This window comes from Dendrobates tinctorius, unplaced genomic scaffold, assembly GCF_039654945.1.
Source record: "Dendrobates tinctorius isolate UK_male_01 unplaced genomic scaffold, ASM3965494v1 ptg000031l, whole genome shotgun sequence".
NCBI classification, from domain to species: Eukaryota; Metazoa; Chordata; class Amphibia; order Anura; family Dendrobatidae; genus Dendrobates; species Dendrobates tinctorius.
In genome coordinates, this window is record NW_027361699.1 from 21,305,308 (window position 1) to 21,323,437 (window position 18,130).

The following is an 18,130-nucleotide window of genomic DNA, read 5'->3' on the forward strand; positions in this document are numbered from 1 at the left end:
ACAACAACTTTTGGGGTCCAATTTATCCTGCTACCCTTGTGAAAAAAAAAATTGCTAGCTAAAAATCATTTTTTTTGAGGAAAAAAAAATATTTTTTATTTTCACGCCTCTGCGTTATAAACTTCTGTGAAGCACTTGGGGGTTCAAGGTGCTCACCACACATCTAGATAAGTTCCTTGGGGGGTCTAGTTTCCAAAATGGGGTCATTTGTGGGGGGGTTCTACAGTTTAGGTACATCAGGGGTTCTGCAAATGTAACATGATGCCCGCAGACCATTCCATCAAAATCAGCATTTCAAAATGTCACTACTTCCCTTCCGAGCCCCTACGTGTGCCCAAACAGTGGTTCCCCCCCACATGTGGAATACCAGCGTACTCAGGACAAACTGGACAACAAATTTTGGGGTCTAATTTATCCTGATACCCTTGTGAAAATAAAAAATTGCGCACTAAAAAATAATTTTTTGAGGGAAAAAATTTTTTTTTTATTTTCACGGCTCTGCGTCAAACTTTTGTGAAGCACTTGAGGGTTCAAGGTGCTCACTACACATCTAGATAAGTTCCTTAGGGGGTCTAGTTTCCAAAATGGGGTCATTTGTGGGGGAGCTCCAATGTTTAGGCACACAGGGGCTCTCCAAACACGACATGGTGTCCGCTAACGATTGGAAGTAATTTGCATTTCAAAAAGTCAAATGGCGCTCCTTCCCTTCTGAGCCCTGCTGTGTGCCCAAACAGTGGTTCCCCCCCCACATATGGGGTACCAGCGTACTCAGGACAAACTGGACAACAAGATTTGTGGTCCAATTTCTCCTGTTTCTCCTGTGAAAATTAAAAATAGTGTGCTAAAAATCATTTTTGAGGAAAAAAAAATATTTTTTATTTTCACTGCTCTGTGTTATAAACTTTTGTGAAGCACTTGGGGGTTCAAAGTGCTCCCTACACGTCTAGATAAGTTCCTTAGGGGGTCTAGTTTCCAAAATGGGGTCACTTGTGGGGGAGCTCCAATGTTTAGGTGCACAGGGGCTCTCCAAATGCGACATGGTGTCCGATAACGATTGGAGCTAATTTTCCATTCAAAAAGTCAAATGGTGCTCCTTGCCTTCCGGGCCATGCCGTGCACCCAAACAGTGGTTTATGACCACTTATGAGGTATCTGTGCACTCAGGAGAAATTGCTCAACAAATTTTATGATCCATTTTATCCTGCTGCCCATGTGAAAATGAAAAAACTGAGGCTAAAAGAAAATTTGTGTGAAAAAAAGTATTTTTTTTTTTTTACAGATCAATTTGTGAAGTACCTGGGGGTTCAAAGTGATCACTATGCATCTAGATAAGTTCCTTGGGGGGTCTAGTTTCCAAAATGGGGTCACTTGTGGAGGAGCTCCAATGTTTATGCACACAGGGGCTCTCCAAACACGACATGGCAACCGCTAAATATTCCAGCATATTTTCCATTCAAAAAGTCAAATGGCGCTCCTTCCCTTCTGAGCCGTGCCGTGCGCCCAAACAGTGGTTTATGACCACATATGAGGTATCGTTGTACTCCGGAGAAATTGCCCAACAAATTTTAGGATCCATTTTATCCTGTTTCCCATGTGAAAATGAAAAAATTGATGCTAAAAGAAAATTTTTGTTGGAAAAATTAAAATGTCCATTTTTTCTTTCCACATTGCTTTAGTTCCTGTGAAACACCTGAAGGGTTAATAATCTTCTTGAATGTAGTTTTGAGTAGCTTGAGGGGTGCAGTTTTTAGAATGGTGTAACTTTTGGGTATTTTCTGCCATATAGACCCCTCAAAGTGACTTCAAATGTGAGGTGGTCCCTAAAAAAAATGGTTTTGTAAATTTTATTGTAAAAATGAGAAATCGCTGGTCAACTTTTAACCCTTATAACTTCCTAACAAAAAAATATTTTGTTTCCAAAATTGTGCTGATGTAAAGTAGACATATGGGAAATGTTATTTATTAGTTATTTTGTGTCACATAACTCTCTGGTTTAACAGAATAAAAATTCAAAATTTGAAAATTGCTAAATTTTCACCAAATTTCTGATTTTTTGACAAATAAACACAAAAATTATCAACCTAAATTTACCACTAACATGAAGCCCAATATGTCACGAAAAAACAATCTCAGAATCGCTAGGATCCGTTGAAGCGTTCCTGAGTTATTACCTCATAAAGGGACACTGGTCAGAATTGCAAAAAATGGCCTGGTCATTAAGGTCAAAATAGGCTTGGTCATGAAGGGGTTAATGTGCCTAAACAGTTGAAACCTCCAACAAGTGACCCCATTTTGGAAACTAGACCCATTAAGGAACTTATCTAGATGTGTGGTGAGCACTTTGAACCCCCAAGGGCTTCACAGAAGTTTATAACGTAGAGCCGTGAAAATAAGAAATCTATTTTTTTCCACAAAAATGATCTTTTCGCCCCCAAATTTTTATTTTTTACAAGAGTAACAGGAGAAATCATACCCGCACAGTTGTTATGCGATTTGTCCGGAGTACGCCGATACCCCATATGTGGGGGGGAACCACTGTTTGGGCGCATGGGAGAGCTCGGAAGGGAAGGAGTGCCATTTTGGAATGCAGACTTTGATGGAATGGTCGGCGGGCATCATGTTGCGCTTGCAGAGCCCCTGATGGGCCTAAACAGTGGAAACCCCCCACAAGTGACCCCATTTTGGAAATTAGACCCCCTAAGGAACTTATCTAGATGTGTGGTGAGCACTTTGAACCCCCAAGCGCTTCACAAAAGTTTATAAACGCATAAAAGCCGTGAAAATAAAAAGTCTTTTTATATTTCCACAAAAGTGATTTTTTTAGACCCCAATTTTTAGACCCCCAAAGTTGGCAAATAGTGGAAACCCCTCAATTCTTGCTCCAACCCTAACCCCAACACACCCCTAACCCTAATCCCAACCCTAATCCCTAATCCTAATTCTAACCCTAATTCTAGTTCGCCCTAACCCTAATTCTAACCCTAGTCGTGACCCGAGCCCTAACCTTAACCTAACCCTAGCCCAACCGTAACCCTAACCGTAGCCCTAACCCTAACCCTACCCTAACCCTAGCCCTAACCCTAGCCCTAACCCTAGCCCTAGCCCTAACCCTAATGGAAAACTGAAAAAAATAATATTTTCTTTATTTCATTATATTGGCCTATATAAGGGAGTGATAAACGGGGGGGTTATGTACTATTTTTTTTATTTTGATCACTATGATCATTTATCATAGTGATCAAAATAATGAATGGAATCTGCCAGCCGGAGCCGGCAGATTCCCGGCGGGCGCACTGCGCATGCGCCCGCCATTTTCAAGATGGCGGCGCCCATCGGAGGATGCCGGCGGGACGTGGGACCACCGGGAGGGGACGGAGGGCCACGGAGAGGTACCGGGGGGGAGGATCGGGGACCCCATTTCTCTCTCCTCTGATGTGCGATCACATCAGAGGAGAGAGAAATTAAATGTAAAATCGCGGCTTTTTTTTTTTGCGGTCGCCGTTATAGGGTTAATAACGGCGACCGCAAAAGCGGGGGTCGGTAAAAACCGACCGATTCATGTTCTCTGGGGTCTCGGCTACCCCTGGCAGCCGAGACCCCGGAGAAAATCCGACACTGGGGGGCGCTATTCACTTAAATCACAGCGCCGTGAATTAACGGCGCTGTGGTTTTAGTACCCTTAATTACCGCCATTAAAAGGCGTATCGGCGGTCGTTAAGGGGTTAAAAAAATATGGCAGCTTTCTTCCGAAAACGTTGCCACTCCTATTCACAGATTGTGTGTGGCATAGAAACTCATCCCAATTTTCCACAATGAAGCAATGACACAAAATACTACTACTATTTGTAATACTGATGGCTGTGTAGGGAAGGTGACCTGACGGACGGACTTGTCAGAATAGAGAAAGGAAGGTTTGCACAGTTTAGACAGGTGTCAGTTACTACAGTGGGGAAACAGCTGAGAAAGTGTAGTGGACGTGCAGTACCTTAGGTTGACCATTAGAAGGCAGGGAGGAGTGTGAGCAAAGGAGTTGACATCAGCTTAGGAAACCGTTGGTCATGGGGGGCGGAGTTACAAGGAACCAGGAATGGTATAAATTTGACAGGAGGGTTCCAGAAAGTTCCAGTCCCCAGAGGGAGCTCCAGTGACAGGAGGACTACGACAGTTTGTGCACTGTGAGGAAAACCGAACCAGGGGGACTGAGGAGAGAAAGTCAGGGGGGTGGTCCTGACACCAGAGTACCGCAGTATAGACGAGGCACTGAGGAAACGCATACCGTATTGAGAGAGAGAGACGACTGTTCAGTAAAAGTGCTGTTGGTTTACGGGCCTAAGGCAGCCACAGTGACGGATCTGACAGGAGCGTCGAAGAGTGAAGAGGGGACAGTGCGTAAATGTACGTCCCCGGTGTAAAGTGCGGTGTGCGGGAAGCGGCCCTGGAAACGGGGGGCCGATAAGTGAAGCAAAGTGAATTGAAGTGCGGTGTACTTCGGAGGCCGTCAGGTGGACGGCAAGAGAATAAACTTGGACTTGTTGTACCCGAAACTTACCTCATCGTGTGTCTGTACGTCACTGCAAGGTATATCGAGGGAACACACACCCCCAGCTCGGCCCGCCGACCCTACAACTGAACCATACACATCAAGCACTTTTACCTTGTGTGCCCCCCCCTATTTCCTTAGATTACTCTTGCTTGAATTAACGTATAGCTCTCTCTGTCTGCACATATACCCTCTTGTAAAGTATTGGCACAATAGAAATAAAAGTGGTTATTAAGAACGCAGCCATATTTTTGTAACCATGCCGACTTCTACTCAAAAATATTTCTTGGATACGCACATTTCTCAACCAACAATCTGCAAAAAATACAGTGCATGATCTTATCTCCCGCCTTGACTACTGCAACCTCCTGCTCTGTGGCCTCCCCTCTAACACTCTCGCACACCTCCAATCTATTCTAAACTCTGCTGCCCGACTAATCCACCTGTCCCCCCACTATTCCCCGGCCTATCCCCTCTGTCAATCCCTGCACTGGCTCTACATTACCCTGAGACTAAAGTTCAAAACCCTAACCATGACATACAAAGCCATCCACAATCTGTCTCCTCCATACATCTGTGACCTAATCTCCTGTTACTTGCCTGCACTTAACTTCTGATCCTCACAAGATGTCCTTCTCTACTTCCCTCCTCTTATCTCCTCTCCCACAATCGCTTACAAGATTTCTCCCTCGCATGCCCCCTACTCTGGAACGCTCTACTACAACATATCAGATTCTTGCCTTCCATGGGAACCTTCAAAAGGAACCTAAAGACCCCCCTCTTCCGACAATTTTACAACCTGCAGTAAAGACCGATCCACCAAACCACTGCACGACCAGCTCTATCCTCACCTACTGTTTGCTCACTCATCCATTGTAGATTGTGAGCCCTCAAGGGACTTGTATTGTTAAGATTACCGCACTTTTTTTTTTTATTATGTATACCCCTTCTCACATGTAAAGCGCCATGGAATAAATGGCGCTATAATAAATGACCATGGAAAACTCCTTTAAATGAACACGAGTTCTATATTTTTAGTGCTTTTTGATCACTTTAGACATAAGGCAAGAGTGAGAAATTAAATACATGAAAACCAGAAGTGTACTCTACCTTGAGAACTATATCTCCTTCATGTAAATTTCCATCTTTTGCTGCTAAACCAGTGTTAGTCAATCCTTTAATGTAGATCTGGCTGCCAAGACGAAGACCATATTCTAAAAAAGAAATGACAGGAAAAAATAAATGTGAAGTCAAAGCACATTTTGTAGTTAAGAAAATTCTTTCCTCTTTAATTCTTACCCTCATTTGACTTTTTTTTAGTTAGAAGGACACTAGTGGTATCAGAATCTCCATAGCCTTGTGGGGATGGACTGCGAGACTGAAGATTATCTCGACTACGGCTTTTCTGTATATTGCGGTCATATTTACGTTCTGCTGGAGATCTTCCATACTGTGCATTTCTATCATAAGTGTCCTCTCTCTCCAAGGTCCTTCCACGACTGCTATCTCTTCCATAACTCTGAGGGTCATCTAAGTCACGATCAAGACTCCTGCCACGACTTCGCTCCCTTCTGTACCCACGTTCCTCATCGAGACCACGATCTATGCTTCTGCCACGACTACGATCTCTTTTATACATCTGCTCATCATCAAGCCCACGGTCTATACTTCTGCCACGGCTGTAATCTTGCTTAAGTCCATAACCCACATTAAGATCTTGATCAACGCTTCTTGCTCTGGTTCCATAACCTTTTTGATCTCGTTCATAATACGGTCCCCTTTCTTGGTCCCTTCGGAAGCCTCTATCTGGACTAGGATCTCTGCTTCGAGATCCCCCATATCCACTCCTATCACTATATGCACTGTAGGCAGTTCGGCTCTCCATGTCTGCGTAGTCATCCATTATATCCAGGGCAGGTTCAGATTTGCTTGGGGCACCCATTTGTACCCTTCGTAGCCTTCTCACTACCTGCAAAATTAAAAATAGTGTTATCCTTAAGAGAAGTGCTATTAACATATCCAAAAATATCTTATTTATTCTGCATGTGCTTGGAAATTTTTTTCACTCAATTAGATGGAGAAAGCCGTGCATGGACAGCAATTGCTCCACTTTCTAAAGCCACCCGTTTAGAGACGAGACCCATATCTATCCTACCCAAGTCTATTCTTGTAGATATGTAAAAAATAGGTCACGATCAGAATATTGCTCTAAAGCATTGACAAAATTGCCTCATTCCAGAAGCAGGATAAAAAATTAAAAATATATTACGTAAAAACATTAACAGGTAAAGAGCGAGTCTGGAAAAAGACTAACTTAAGAGTTTACTCTTGATCATAGGCCTGACAAAATATGCTAACATAATTATTGCATGTTTGTTTTGAGATATTTTTCATGTGTTCCCCCAAATATTGTAAATAGAGATTTTGCTTTAAAAGCAAAGGTTTGGGACTAAAAGATAAAAAAAAGAAGAATCTACTTATATCAGTTTCAACGATCACTTATAGAAATGGTCAATGGCCATACTACACACATCCTTGGCAGTGAAAGCACTAAAAGCAATAAAAGGGGTTCTCTCTGTCATTATGACAATTGTTTTATATTGAAATTGGCCTGACAATCACTTGTCATCCAGTATCCTAAAGATATCCAAATTTGATTAATTGCCAAAATGTAACTGACAGAATGCCATGAATGTAATAGATGGAAGAGCTGGACTTGGTTTTTTGGTAGTGGTTCTTTGCTCTGGCTAACAGAGGGAGGTTCCTAAACACGGCTACCTTCGTGATAGCAATTTTAGTACATGTGGAAAAAGGTTGCCTTTATGACTCAACAGCTCTTTACTTGCTGCATTCCAGCTTTACTGATATCAAAAGGATTTAAAAGGGAATCTATCACCATATATGACCTATCTAAACTATTAATATGGGCATACAAGTTGTCGTCTGCTGAAAACAGTCCTCCTGTGTATTGTGAAATCAAATCTGCTGTTGCAGAGAAATCCTCTCATCACTTCATATAAGTGGCCTCTTCCAGGCTCAGGGGCAGATGTTGCCTGGAAGAGGTACCAGTGTGATATGTGATGGATACCAGTGTGATGTGTAATGGTGGCTCTCTGCTCTCCTGATAACGGACATCTTGCAGGTACCTCTCAGCTTCCAGCTCACAGGCTGACAAGGCTGCAATATAGCAGAGGTGAGAAAGAAGCAAAAAATGTGTTTGTAAGAAAACAAATTACATTTCTCATGTTCTGTGTTGATTACTTGTCTCACACTGGGAGAGCCAGTTTCATATAAAGTAAGCTGTGGGGGCAGAGTTATCTCCAGGCACCATCCGCCCCAAAGCCTGGAAGAGGTCAATTAAAAAATGATTTATCAACAACACATCTGATATGAGATACACAGATTGACTGCTGAAAACAGTCCTATAACATGTATGCCCATATTAATAGTTTACATAGGTCAAATGTGCTGACAGGTCCCCTTTAAGGTTTCAATCAATACATACACTACATGGACAAATGTATCAGGATGCCATGAGTTTTCAATGACATTCCAACTCTTAGGTCCATAGGCATTAATGGGGAGTTGGCACTATAATAGCTACCACCCTTCTGGAAAAATTTTTTACAAGATTTTGTGATTTTGTATTTTTTTTTACCCATACATCCAGAAGAGCATTTGTGAGGTCAGACACACATGTTGGACAAGAGGACTTGGCTTGTAATCTCCGTTCTAGTATATCACAAAAGTGTTGAAGGCTGAAGTCAGAGTTCTGAGAGGCGTGCCACATTCGTCCACATAAAATTCATGGACCTTGCTTTGTGCACCTTGGCACAGTCATACTGGAAAAGAAAATGGCCTTCCCCAAACTGTTGCTACAAAGTTGGAAGCACAAAATTGTCCAAATGTGTTGGTATGCTGAAGCATTAAAGTGGTTTTCTACTACTGGAATGGTGCTGCTGCAGGAAGGGAATATATATATAGTTGTTTTTTTCTACCAGGCACTGAATTGATTAAATGGAGGTTATTCAGTAGTAGAAAACATTTTTTTTTCGCTAACTAGAACTAAGGCCCTAAGCCAACCAGAGGATGGAGGTCATCGCGGGCTGTAAATGGACCACTGGCCTGAGGTTCCTCAACCCTGCTTTACACCAATCCATCTCATGCTTGGTGATGTAAGGCTTACATGCAGCTGCTCGCCCAAAAAAACCTATGTAATGAAGCTCCTGATGCAGTTTGTGTGCCAATGTTAATGGCAGAAGAGGTTTGAAAGTCTGAAGATATGGAGTCAGAAGAGCGTCAGTACCCAGTGAATCTGCTCTGTAGCTTACGTTGCAGAGTTTCTCTTGTAATAAAACACTTCCACTTTATAATAATACCATGCACAATTGATGATGGAATATTTAGGAGGGAAAAAACTTCAAGAACTGACTTGCTACAACAATGGCATCCTATTATAGTAGTACACTCAAATTTAGCAAGTTCCTTAGAACAACCCTTCCTTTCACAAATGTTTGTAAGGCAGACTTGTATGGCTCCTGGCAATGGGACAGAATGAAAAAAAATCTAAAGTCAATGATTAAGTGGCGTGTCTCAATACTTTTGCTGATATACTGCATATACACATTCAAACATGTGCATCAGCTGAAAATTACAAAACGGTTGCTCTCTTTACCAGAACTGCAGTTTTCCCACATTTTCTTAGCTGCTGAACTGCAAAAGAATGTGGCACATTTTCCAGGAGGGTTCCATTAACCATAACGACCCGATCATTTTCTCTTTAAAGAAAAAGGGAAGAAAAATTACGTTACAATTCAGCAATTAGTATGGTTCTGTCTGTTGTGCATGGTTTTCAGACGTTAACATACAATAATATTGATCCACGAGAATGAATGTGCTGTTCTAAAAGAATGTTTTATTGCAAAAGTCCTCTTAGAACATGTCGTTAAATGAAGCCTAGTAAGGAAACAATGATCCAAACCACACAAGCAAGGCAAGAAAAGATTTACCATTTATGTGTCTGGGAATCTTTATTGATTGAACCCCAGTTTTCAACAAAACAGTTTTATAACTTAACAAATGAGCAACTCAAGGACTTTAGTGAGAAAGTAGGTGCTCTTAGGACTTGCCTCTTGGTTCCCGAAAGGATTTTAGAAAGTATCACTTCCAAACTTGTTAAACAGGAAGCACAGTAATAGCTACAGTCTGAAACTAGATTAAAGTGGATCTGTCATCAGATTTCACAATAAAGGCTATACATACAATAAAGGCTATACATACTATAAAGGCTATACATAAAAAAAAAAAAAAAAAACACAATCCACGCCAAAAATACTGTATAATCCTTTATGAAAATTTTAAAGGGAACCTGGCGGTTGATACATGCTGCCTGTAGATCGGTCAGCATGTATCAGACACTGGCTGTATGATTACAGCCATGTAGGCCTACTATGGCATTTCACAGAAGAAAAACGAACTCCATTTAACGCCTTCCAAAAGTGGAAAACTTCCACTTTTGAGTTAGTGTTTTCTTCCTCTTCTTTTATTTTTCCATGTACATTGATTGAGGGCCTGTTTTTTGTGAGGCAAGTTGTAATTGTGTATAAAAAAAAAAACAAAAAAAAAAAAAAAAAAACACACAACTCTGGCATTATCTTTTCCCCAAGAAAAAAACAATCGAAACATTTATTTTTTGTTTGCATCAGTATTTTCCAGGATCCATAGTTTTTTTTTTTTTTTGGTTGATGGAGCTGAGCAAGGACTACTTTGTGGGGCGAGACGCTTTTTATTGGCACCATTTTGGAATAGATATGACAAATTGATCACTTCTTACTGATTTTTTTTTTTTTGCAGAGACCAAAAAAGCCCCCCGCAATATTGGAGTCTTATTTTTTTTTTTAGGTTACAGTGTTTACCAACTGGATTGACCAATTTTATATTTTAATAGATTAGACTTTAATGATGCCGTGATACCACATGTATTTTTTCAATATTTTTAGTGTGAGGGGAATGCAGATTACAGCAGTAGATAGGATGAAACAGTACCCACATCAAAAACCCTCAAAAGTGAGAATAGTAACAGCATTTCTGTTGTGTCCCACGAATGGGAACAATCTGTAATGCATATTTCTCTTTGTTTTGTTCTTCCTCCAATCAGCAAAATTCCCTGTTGTTACTAGGTAGAATTAGAGACTGTGTGAAAATTGTCCCTATGTCCCTCCTGTAGTTGAGCTCTTTATTAGGTTCCTCCTCCCTTCTTCAGTTTAGCCTACAGCAGCCATTACTCAAGACGCATGTGTACTCCCCTGTACAAATTACCCCTTTTTACCTACTGTCCATTGTAAACTAATACAAGATTTTGGAAGAAATCAGCATCATTTCTTCTGGTCTTTCTACAGTTGCATTGCCAGTGGAGTTAAAACTGAGGACTTCTGGTTTTGTGAGTACGAGTTATACAATTATCTAAGAAGCTGATGGTTAGAACACTTGGGACTCGCAGTCATCAGGAGTCGTCAGAATAGTAAAAAGGGGTATGCTGTGACCAGGAACAGTACACAGCTGTAATCCAAGAAGAGGACTGTTTAACATAAGGCTAAATGTAAAGCCACAACAGCAGCAGCTTACATGGCTGCAGACATTCTGTGCTCTTCACTTCAGAAAGCTGCACAGTGAAGGATTTATCCTGTTACTAAGAACAGTTCACAGCCTGTAATCAAGAGAAAGGATCCATCTATAAACTATTGAGAAGCTGCAGTTTACATAGACTTGTATCATTCTGTGCTCTCCAGCTTAGGCTTGTTGCAACTTTGTATTGGTCTCCTTGACAACCAGGAGCTGAAGAGCCCCCACCCTTCACTGCAGAGACTGTAGCTTTTTGCAGCTCATATTTCCCAGATCTCATCTGCCTGTGAGTTACAATGGCTGAAGTAAAGTCTGCAATATCTTTATATGAGGACTCAGCCACTAACAGACTCAGGCGCTCTGCTAAGTCACTGAAAGCTATAGAGAACCTTGAAATCATTAAACATGAACTTTCTTGTAATATATTCATATTATGGCAAAGACTGCAGTCACATTAACAGCATCTCCCAGTATGCCTCTCATGAGTTAACAGCAGAGGGAGCCCTTGAACAACTGTACTCTGCATACCAGGCTTATAAAGACACTTGTAAAAAATACATCTCAACGCTACGGAAATTAAATATGCCAGAATCGCTAAAAGAATGTGAGGTCTTCCAACAGCTCAATGCCGAACGAGATGGCACCGTGCGCGACATTGTGAACAAAACAGAAGCAAAAATCCCACAAATGTCAGAGTGACATCGCACAGATCCAGGTCTGCTAGGAGCTCAAAACACTCAATTAAGTCACGCTCATCAAGGTACTCAACTCTCAGTGAACAACTCATAAGAGCGCGTGCCGAAGCAGAATCTACGAAAGTGCAAGCCATTTTCGCCCAAAAGAAAGCAGAGAAGGAAACAGTATCTGCACGCAAGAAAGCAGACATGGAAGCTGAATCCGCACGCAAGAAAGCAGAGATGGAAGCCGAATCTGCACGCGAGAAGGCGGAAATAGAAGTCCTGCAGAAGGAATACGAACATGCAGCAGCCGTGGCAAAGCTAAAGGTCTTTGAGCAGGCTCTAGGTGGGAGCCAAAGGAGGCAGCCTCAATTATTACAAACTCGACACAGAAGACCCACTTAAGCGCACGAGAAATTACGTGCCGAGCCAAACCAACGAAACCCTGATCAACAACCTTCCCGTCAGCACCGACCTCTCTCTAGAGCATCAGGACATTGATCCGCCTGCAGCTTCCAGCTTTTAAGGTCAGTCAAATGGACCACAAACATTCAAACCTGAACCTCCTTCATGTGTCAATACGCTGCCTGACCCTACAACTCACCAAATGCCATACGCCAACATCTACATGCAACCTAACATGCCGTCAAGGCACTATGCCCCTGATAACTATGTGGTTCCAGTCCCGCATACAACAGAGACCATATGTCACAAACAGGTTGCTGGTCTAAACGCCTACGCCACTCCATATCTTCCCATGTTCTTGAACCAAGAAGCTAATACCCACGCTAACAGCATCACTCTGCCAGCAAATGTTTCTCCAAAGTCAGAAAGAACAGACATGGCCGATTTTGCGAGGCTCATGATACGCCGAGAACTCACCAACATCGGTCTCACAAGATTCGACGACCAGCCTGAGAATTACAGAAGTTGGAAATATACCTTTAAAGCCGCAATTAGTGACCTTGGCAACACTGCTTCTGAAGAGCTGCTAATCAGGTGGCTCGAACCTCAATCCACAGAGCGGGTCAAGAGGCTCAGATCCGTCCACATCAGTAATTCAGCAGCTGGACTCATGGCTGCATGGGAAAGACTGGAACGTAGCTTCGGCAGTCCTGAAGCCATAGAGAATGCACTGTTTAAGGGTCATCCAGAGAAGGCAGTCAAGGTGTACGTTAGTCTGGACGACCAGAGCAACAAATCACTGGCCAGGTCAGAACTCTTCGACTTGTTCGACTTAAAAGGAGACGTCTATCCTTACACTTTGGGCACCTGCAGCGGCGTTATAAAAACCTCTGGAAGAAGGGCCGGTGGCCTCATAATAACTTCTCTTGAGAAGGACGCCATGGAGATACCACTACCCACGCTTGTCGAGTGTAACCAAATTCAATTCAACAGGGAGGAAATCCCAACGCCAGAAGTCGCTCTTCAGCATCCTCACCTCAGAATGATAGCCAAAGAGATGCCACCCCTGGACGACAAGGCAGACATCCTAATTCTCCTCGGCAGAGACATTATATGACTGCACAAGATGCGTCAACAAATCCATGGACTACTCAATGAACCGTATGCTCAGCGCCTCGAGCTAGGCTGGGTTATCATCGGCAATGTCTGTAGCGACCAGACACAGGATCCTAGCAGCATCTCCTCTTACAAAACGCTTATCACGTCAGATCACCATGGCTTGTCCCCCCTGCCAGACCCAGGCCATTACTGGACGAAGGAGAAGTCAAATGACACTAAATGTCAGCAACAACCATCTGACAATTCAAGTCTGCATTATCTTCGAGACTACAACCTTGAGAGAACAACACTCGGTCCTACAACAAAGGACAACTCACCACCAACAGAGGAAGACAAGGTGATCATCAGGGTCACAAGCATCAAACCCACCAAAGTCAACTATAACAGCCGGGTAGCTCCCTCACCTTCCCTTCCCACAAAGACTGAGTTGCCAAAGGATTCAAAGCAAGTATCTGCTGAGTTCTCAACCTTTGACGCCTATCTCCATCACGAACCAGGTCAAGCTGAATCCATGCTAGACTTCAGTGCTCAGAGTGAGAGCCCCTCTCTCAACAGCCTTCCTCTTACCGATGGTGCTAGCGTTTGCCCCACGCAATGCAGCTTCTGCATACTGCCGGATGACGAACAAGGCACGTTCACTTCCCAAGCATCACCCTGTGTTGAACTTCCTATCGAACAAGTTGCCTCGCCTGTTCAAAACAGCATCCACGGTCCTCTGGGGTTCAAAACACCCATTGCAGTTCAAGGCAGGGCATCACTGAGACAGCTCGCTACTCGGGGCATCAACAGGAACACTATGTTACCATCTCAGAGACAGCAAAGGTGGGAGACTGGGAAGAAGTCCTTACAGCAACCCCAAGTCCTGCACCGTAGTTCTTTAAAGATTCTTTCAACCGTCATCAAGAGACAAGTCTACGTTTCTTACGATGCATCTATGAAGACTACAGCTGCAGGAACCTCTCCAAGTGCTTCAGTTTGCTGGCTCCTTCGAACAGGAGTCACATGAATGTATCTTAGTCACTGGACTTTGCCACGGCGGGGAGCATACCTTCGCATGCTACTGCTGTGCTAGGACACAGGATCAGAACCCAACTGAACTTTAACTTCCCCTTATGGACTGGAACTTCTACTGTTGGGTTGGTGGAAGAGTTGGCATGTTGCGGCTTTCCCAATCCGAAGATGGGTTTCTATTGGACTCATTTTTCATTTTTTATTCAAGCTCTACGTTTTTACTACAAGAATGGACTTGATTTCTGCATTGTGTTGCATTGTTTTTTCTTTTCTCCTCTCATTGCAGGTTTCACGATGTCAAGGGACAGATTCTCCTTATCTCGCACAAGGACTTATGAAATATGACGATTTCAGATGGGGAGTGTTGTGTCCCACGAATGGGAACAATCTGTAATGCATATTTCTCTTTGTTTTGTTCTTCCTCCAATCAGCAAAATTCCCTGTTGTTACTAGGTAGAATTAGAGACTGTGTGAAAATTGTCCGTATGTCCCTCCTGTAGTTGAGCTCTATTAGGTTCCTCCTCCCTTCTTCAGTTTAGCCTACAGCAGCCATTACTCAAGACGCATGTGTACTCCCCTGTACAAATTACCCCTTTTTACCTACTGTCCATTGTAAACTAATACAAGATTTTGGAAGAAATCAGCATCGTTTCTCCTGGTCTTTCTACAGTTGCATTGCCGGTGGAGTTAAAACTATCTGAGGACGTCTGGTTTTGTGAGTACGAGTTATACAATTATCTAAGAAGCTGATAGTTAGAACACTTGGGACTCGGTCATCAGGAGGAGTCAGAATAATTTCTTTAATGTTAAAAAGACTTGGGAGACTTCCATGTGGGGAACATGGATCATGAAAGCTAACAGAGCAATCTGTATGTAATAGAAAACACAGCCCCATGGAAAGCAGTGAGAATGTTCCTTTATGTGGAGGATGACTATAATACATTAAATAAATGATTACTAGTCTCACTTTGGAGGGTTTTGATGTGGATACTGATCCATCATAATCCTGATATCTACGGCTGTAATCTGTACTGAATTATGAGCAGATAATGTATGTGCTCACATATTCTCCTCTACACAATCTATATGTACACACACCACATCTGTGCATATGACTATGGTGACCTCTATAAATTTACTGGGGATATTAGTTACCAGACACTAGCAAGTACTGACTTTAAACACCGGTCTATCTTGTAAGTACCCAGGATCAATTCCTGAACAAATTGGCTAGCCAGTTTTACAGTGGCCCATGAATGGTACTGGTACCTGGGATCAGGGTAGCTACAGGTGCATTTCGCAAAATTAGAATATCATCAAAAAGTTAATTTATTTCAGTTCTTCAACACAAAACTTGAAATTCATTATAGAGTCATTACAAACAGAGTGATCTATTTCATGTGTTTATTTCTGTTAATGGTTATGGCTTACAGCCAATAAAATCCCAAAAGTCATTATCTCAGTAAATTAGAATACTTTATAACACCAGCTTGAAAAAAATGACTTTAAAATCCAAAGTGTTGGCTACTGAAATGTATATTCAGTAAATGCACTCAATACTTGGTCGGGGCTCCTTTGGCATCAATTACTGCACCAATGCAGCGTGGACTGGAGGCGATCAGCCTTTGGCACTGCTGAGGTGTTATGGAAGCCCAGGTTGCTTTGATAGCAGCCTTCAGCTCATCTGCATTGTTAAGTCTGGTGTCTCATCTTCCTCTTGACAATATGCCAAACACTCTTTGGGGTTAAGGTCAGACGAGTTTGCTGGCCAATCAAGCATATTAATACTGTTGTTTTTAAACCAGGTATTGGTACTTTTGGCAGTGGGGACAGGTGCCAAGTCCTGCTGGAAAATTAAATTTCGATCTCCAAAAAGCTTGTCAGCAGAGGGAAGCATTAAGTGCTCTAAAATTTCCTGCTAGACTTCTGCGCAGACTTTGGTCTTGATAAAACACAGAGGACCTACACCAGCGACTGACATGTCTCCTGAAACCATCATTGATTGTAGATACTTCACACTAGTCCATGGAAATCAAGGTCCCAGAGTCTGGAGGAAGAGAAGAGAGGCACACAATCTTAGCTGCTTGAGGTCTAGAGTGAAGTTTCCACAGTCAGTGATGGTTTGGGGAGCTATGTCATCTGCTGGTATAGATCCACTGTGTTTTATCAAGACCAAAGACAGCACAGAGGAGCCAAAGGAGCCCCGATCAAGTATTGAGTGCAATTACTGAAAATACATTTCAGTAGGCCAACAGTTCGGATTTTAAAATCATTTTTTCAAGCTGGTGTTATAAAGTGTTCTGATTTAGTGAGATAATGACTTTTGGGTTTTTATTGGCTGTAATCCATAATCATCAACATTAACAGAAATAAACACTTGAAATAGATCACTGTGTAATGACTATATAATATATGAGTTTCACTTTTTGTATTGAAGAACTGAATTAACTTTTTGATGATATTCCATATTGTGAGATGGACCTGTATATTGTTTGATAAGTCCCACCATATTCATACCTGTGCTACCGTCTCTGTAGCAAGTGGTCCGGGGAGGACTTTTTACTCAAGCTCAATTTTGGATGTTGCATCCATTCTTTGGCACATTTGCACACTGCACTTTATGTTATATATGTTTTTTTTTGTTTGTCACCTGATCATTTTTTTTAGACTAGTTCAATAAAAAGTTAAATCTTAGATCCCAACTTGCTCTGTTACTCTTTAAGCCACCACGCCTGATTGAGAGCACCTCAGTGTCCATACTCCCTTCTGCTGCTGAAATCTCAGTCAACAACTCAGCACAAGAGATCAATTCAAAGTGTAAAACAGCTTATAATGTAATATCTGGTGACAGATTGTTATAAATAACATTAAAAGAAACTCACCATGAAAAATAAAACCATCAACCTGCAGATAAGGGGCACTTTCAGGTCACAAGGGTGGTGCCGGCATGGTTTCAGTCACCGCTTTGTGCATAAAGCGTGGCGGCTGTAACCATGCCTTACCACCAAGTGACAGCCGACACCAACGATGACCCAGCTGTTAGTCAGTGCCACGGTAATGATTATAGCAGTGGCTCTCTATGCATTGAGCGGCAACAAACTGACAGCACCACCTATGTGACTGTAAGAATGAGGCTATTGGGTGGGGGGTGCTAAGGGTAATTCCCTCCCGGAAACAGGACTCTCACTGCAGGCACCACACAATGGCAGAACACTATTAACCCCAAATATGCAGGCCAATAGTGTTATTTTACAAGACAGGCTCCCTTTAATTCTCATGATAAAAACAGTACGCAATGAACAGGAATACAGAAAATTTTAACTATTCTTTGGGATAAAGGAAAGAAAAAATTCTTACTGCAAGCGACCATCTGCAGGTCCTCCTTGAAGGACATCAGAAATTACAATGGAATTATCACCATTGTTAAAATGCGGGTTGTCTCGTCCTCCTGAAACCGCAATGCCAAATCCTTTCTTTGGATCCTAAAACACATACAAAAGAAGCAGAAGAAAGCATAGTAAGAAATGTAACGTTTACTTCATCCAGTTCCCCCTTATCCCACATCAATGCTTTCAGGCATCCCATAGGCAGTGACTTGTATAAGTATTCGCCCCCCATTGGCTTTGTACCTATTTTGTTACATTACAATGGGTGTTTAAATATTTTTGTTTTCATCAGATTTGTTTGATTCATCAGAATAAAATAGTTTAAGTTGGTGAAGTGAGAAAAAAAAATAAGCAAAAATTAAATTTCTGGG

General features: G+C 42.2%; 1 protein-coding gene across 8 annotated transcripts in view; it reads right to left on the reverse strand.

The window, feature by feature from the left end:
* LOC141086293 (tight junction protein 2-like) overlaps positions 1-18,130 on the reverse strand; it is an 80,403-nt gene that overhangs the window by 22,757 nt on the left and 39,516 nt on the right. For all 8 annotated transcript variants that reach the window (XR_012231570.1, XR_012231573.1, XR_012231572.1 and 5 more), the window contains 4 exons: positions 17,731-17,855; positions 9,216-9,318; positions 5,840-6,509; positions 5,651-5,754 (listed from right to left, as the gene is read on the reverse strand). Coding sequence is in view for 4 of the 8 variants with exons in the window: in XM_073572242.1 (XP_073428343.1) it covers positions 5,651-5,754; positions 5,840-6,509; positions 9,216-9,318; positions 17,731-17,855 (1,002 nt within the window). In the remaining 4 variants the exon portion in view is untranslated. The remainder of the gene's footprint in view (positions 1-5,650; positions 5,755-5,839; positions 6,510-9,215; positions 9,319-17,730; positions 17,856-18,130) is intronic.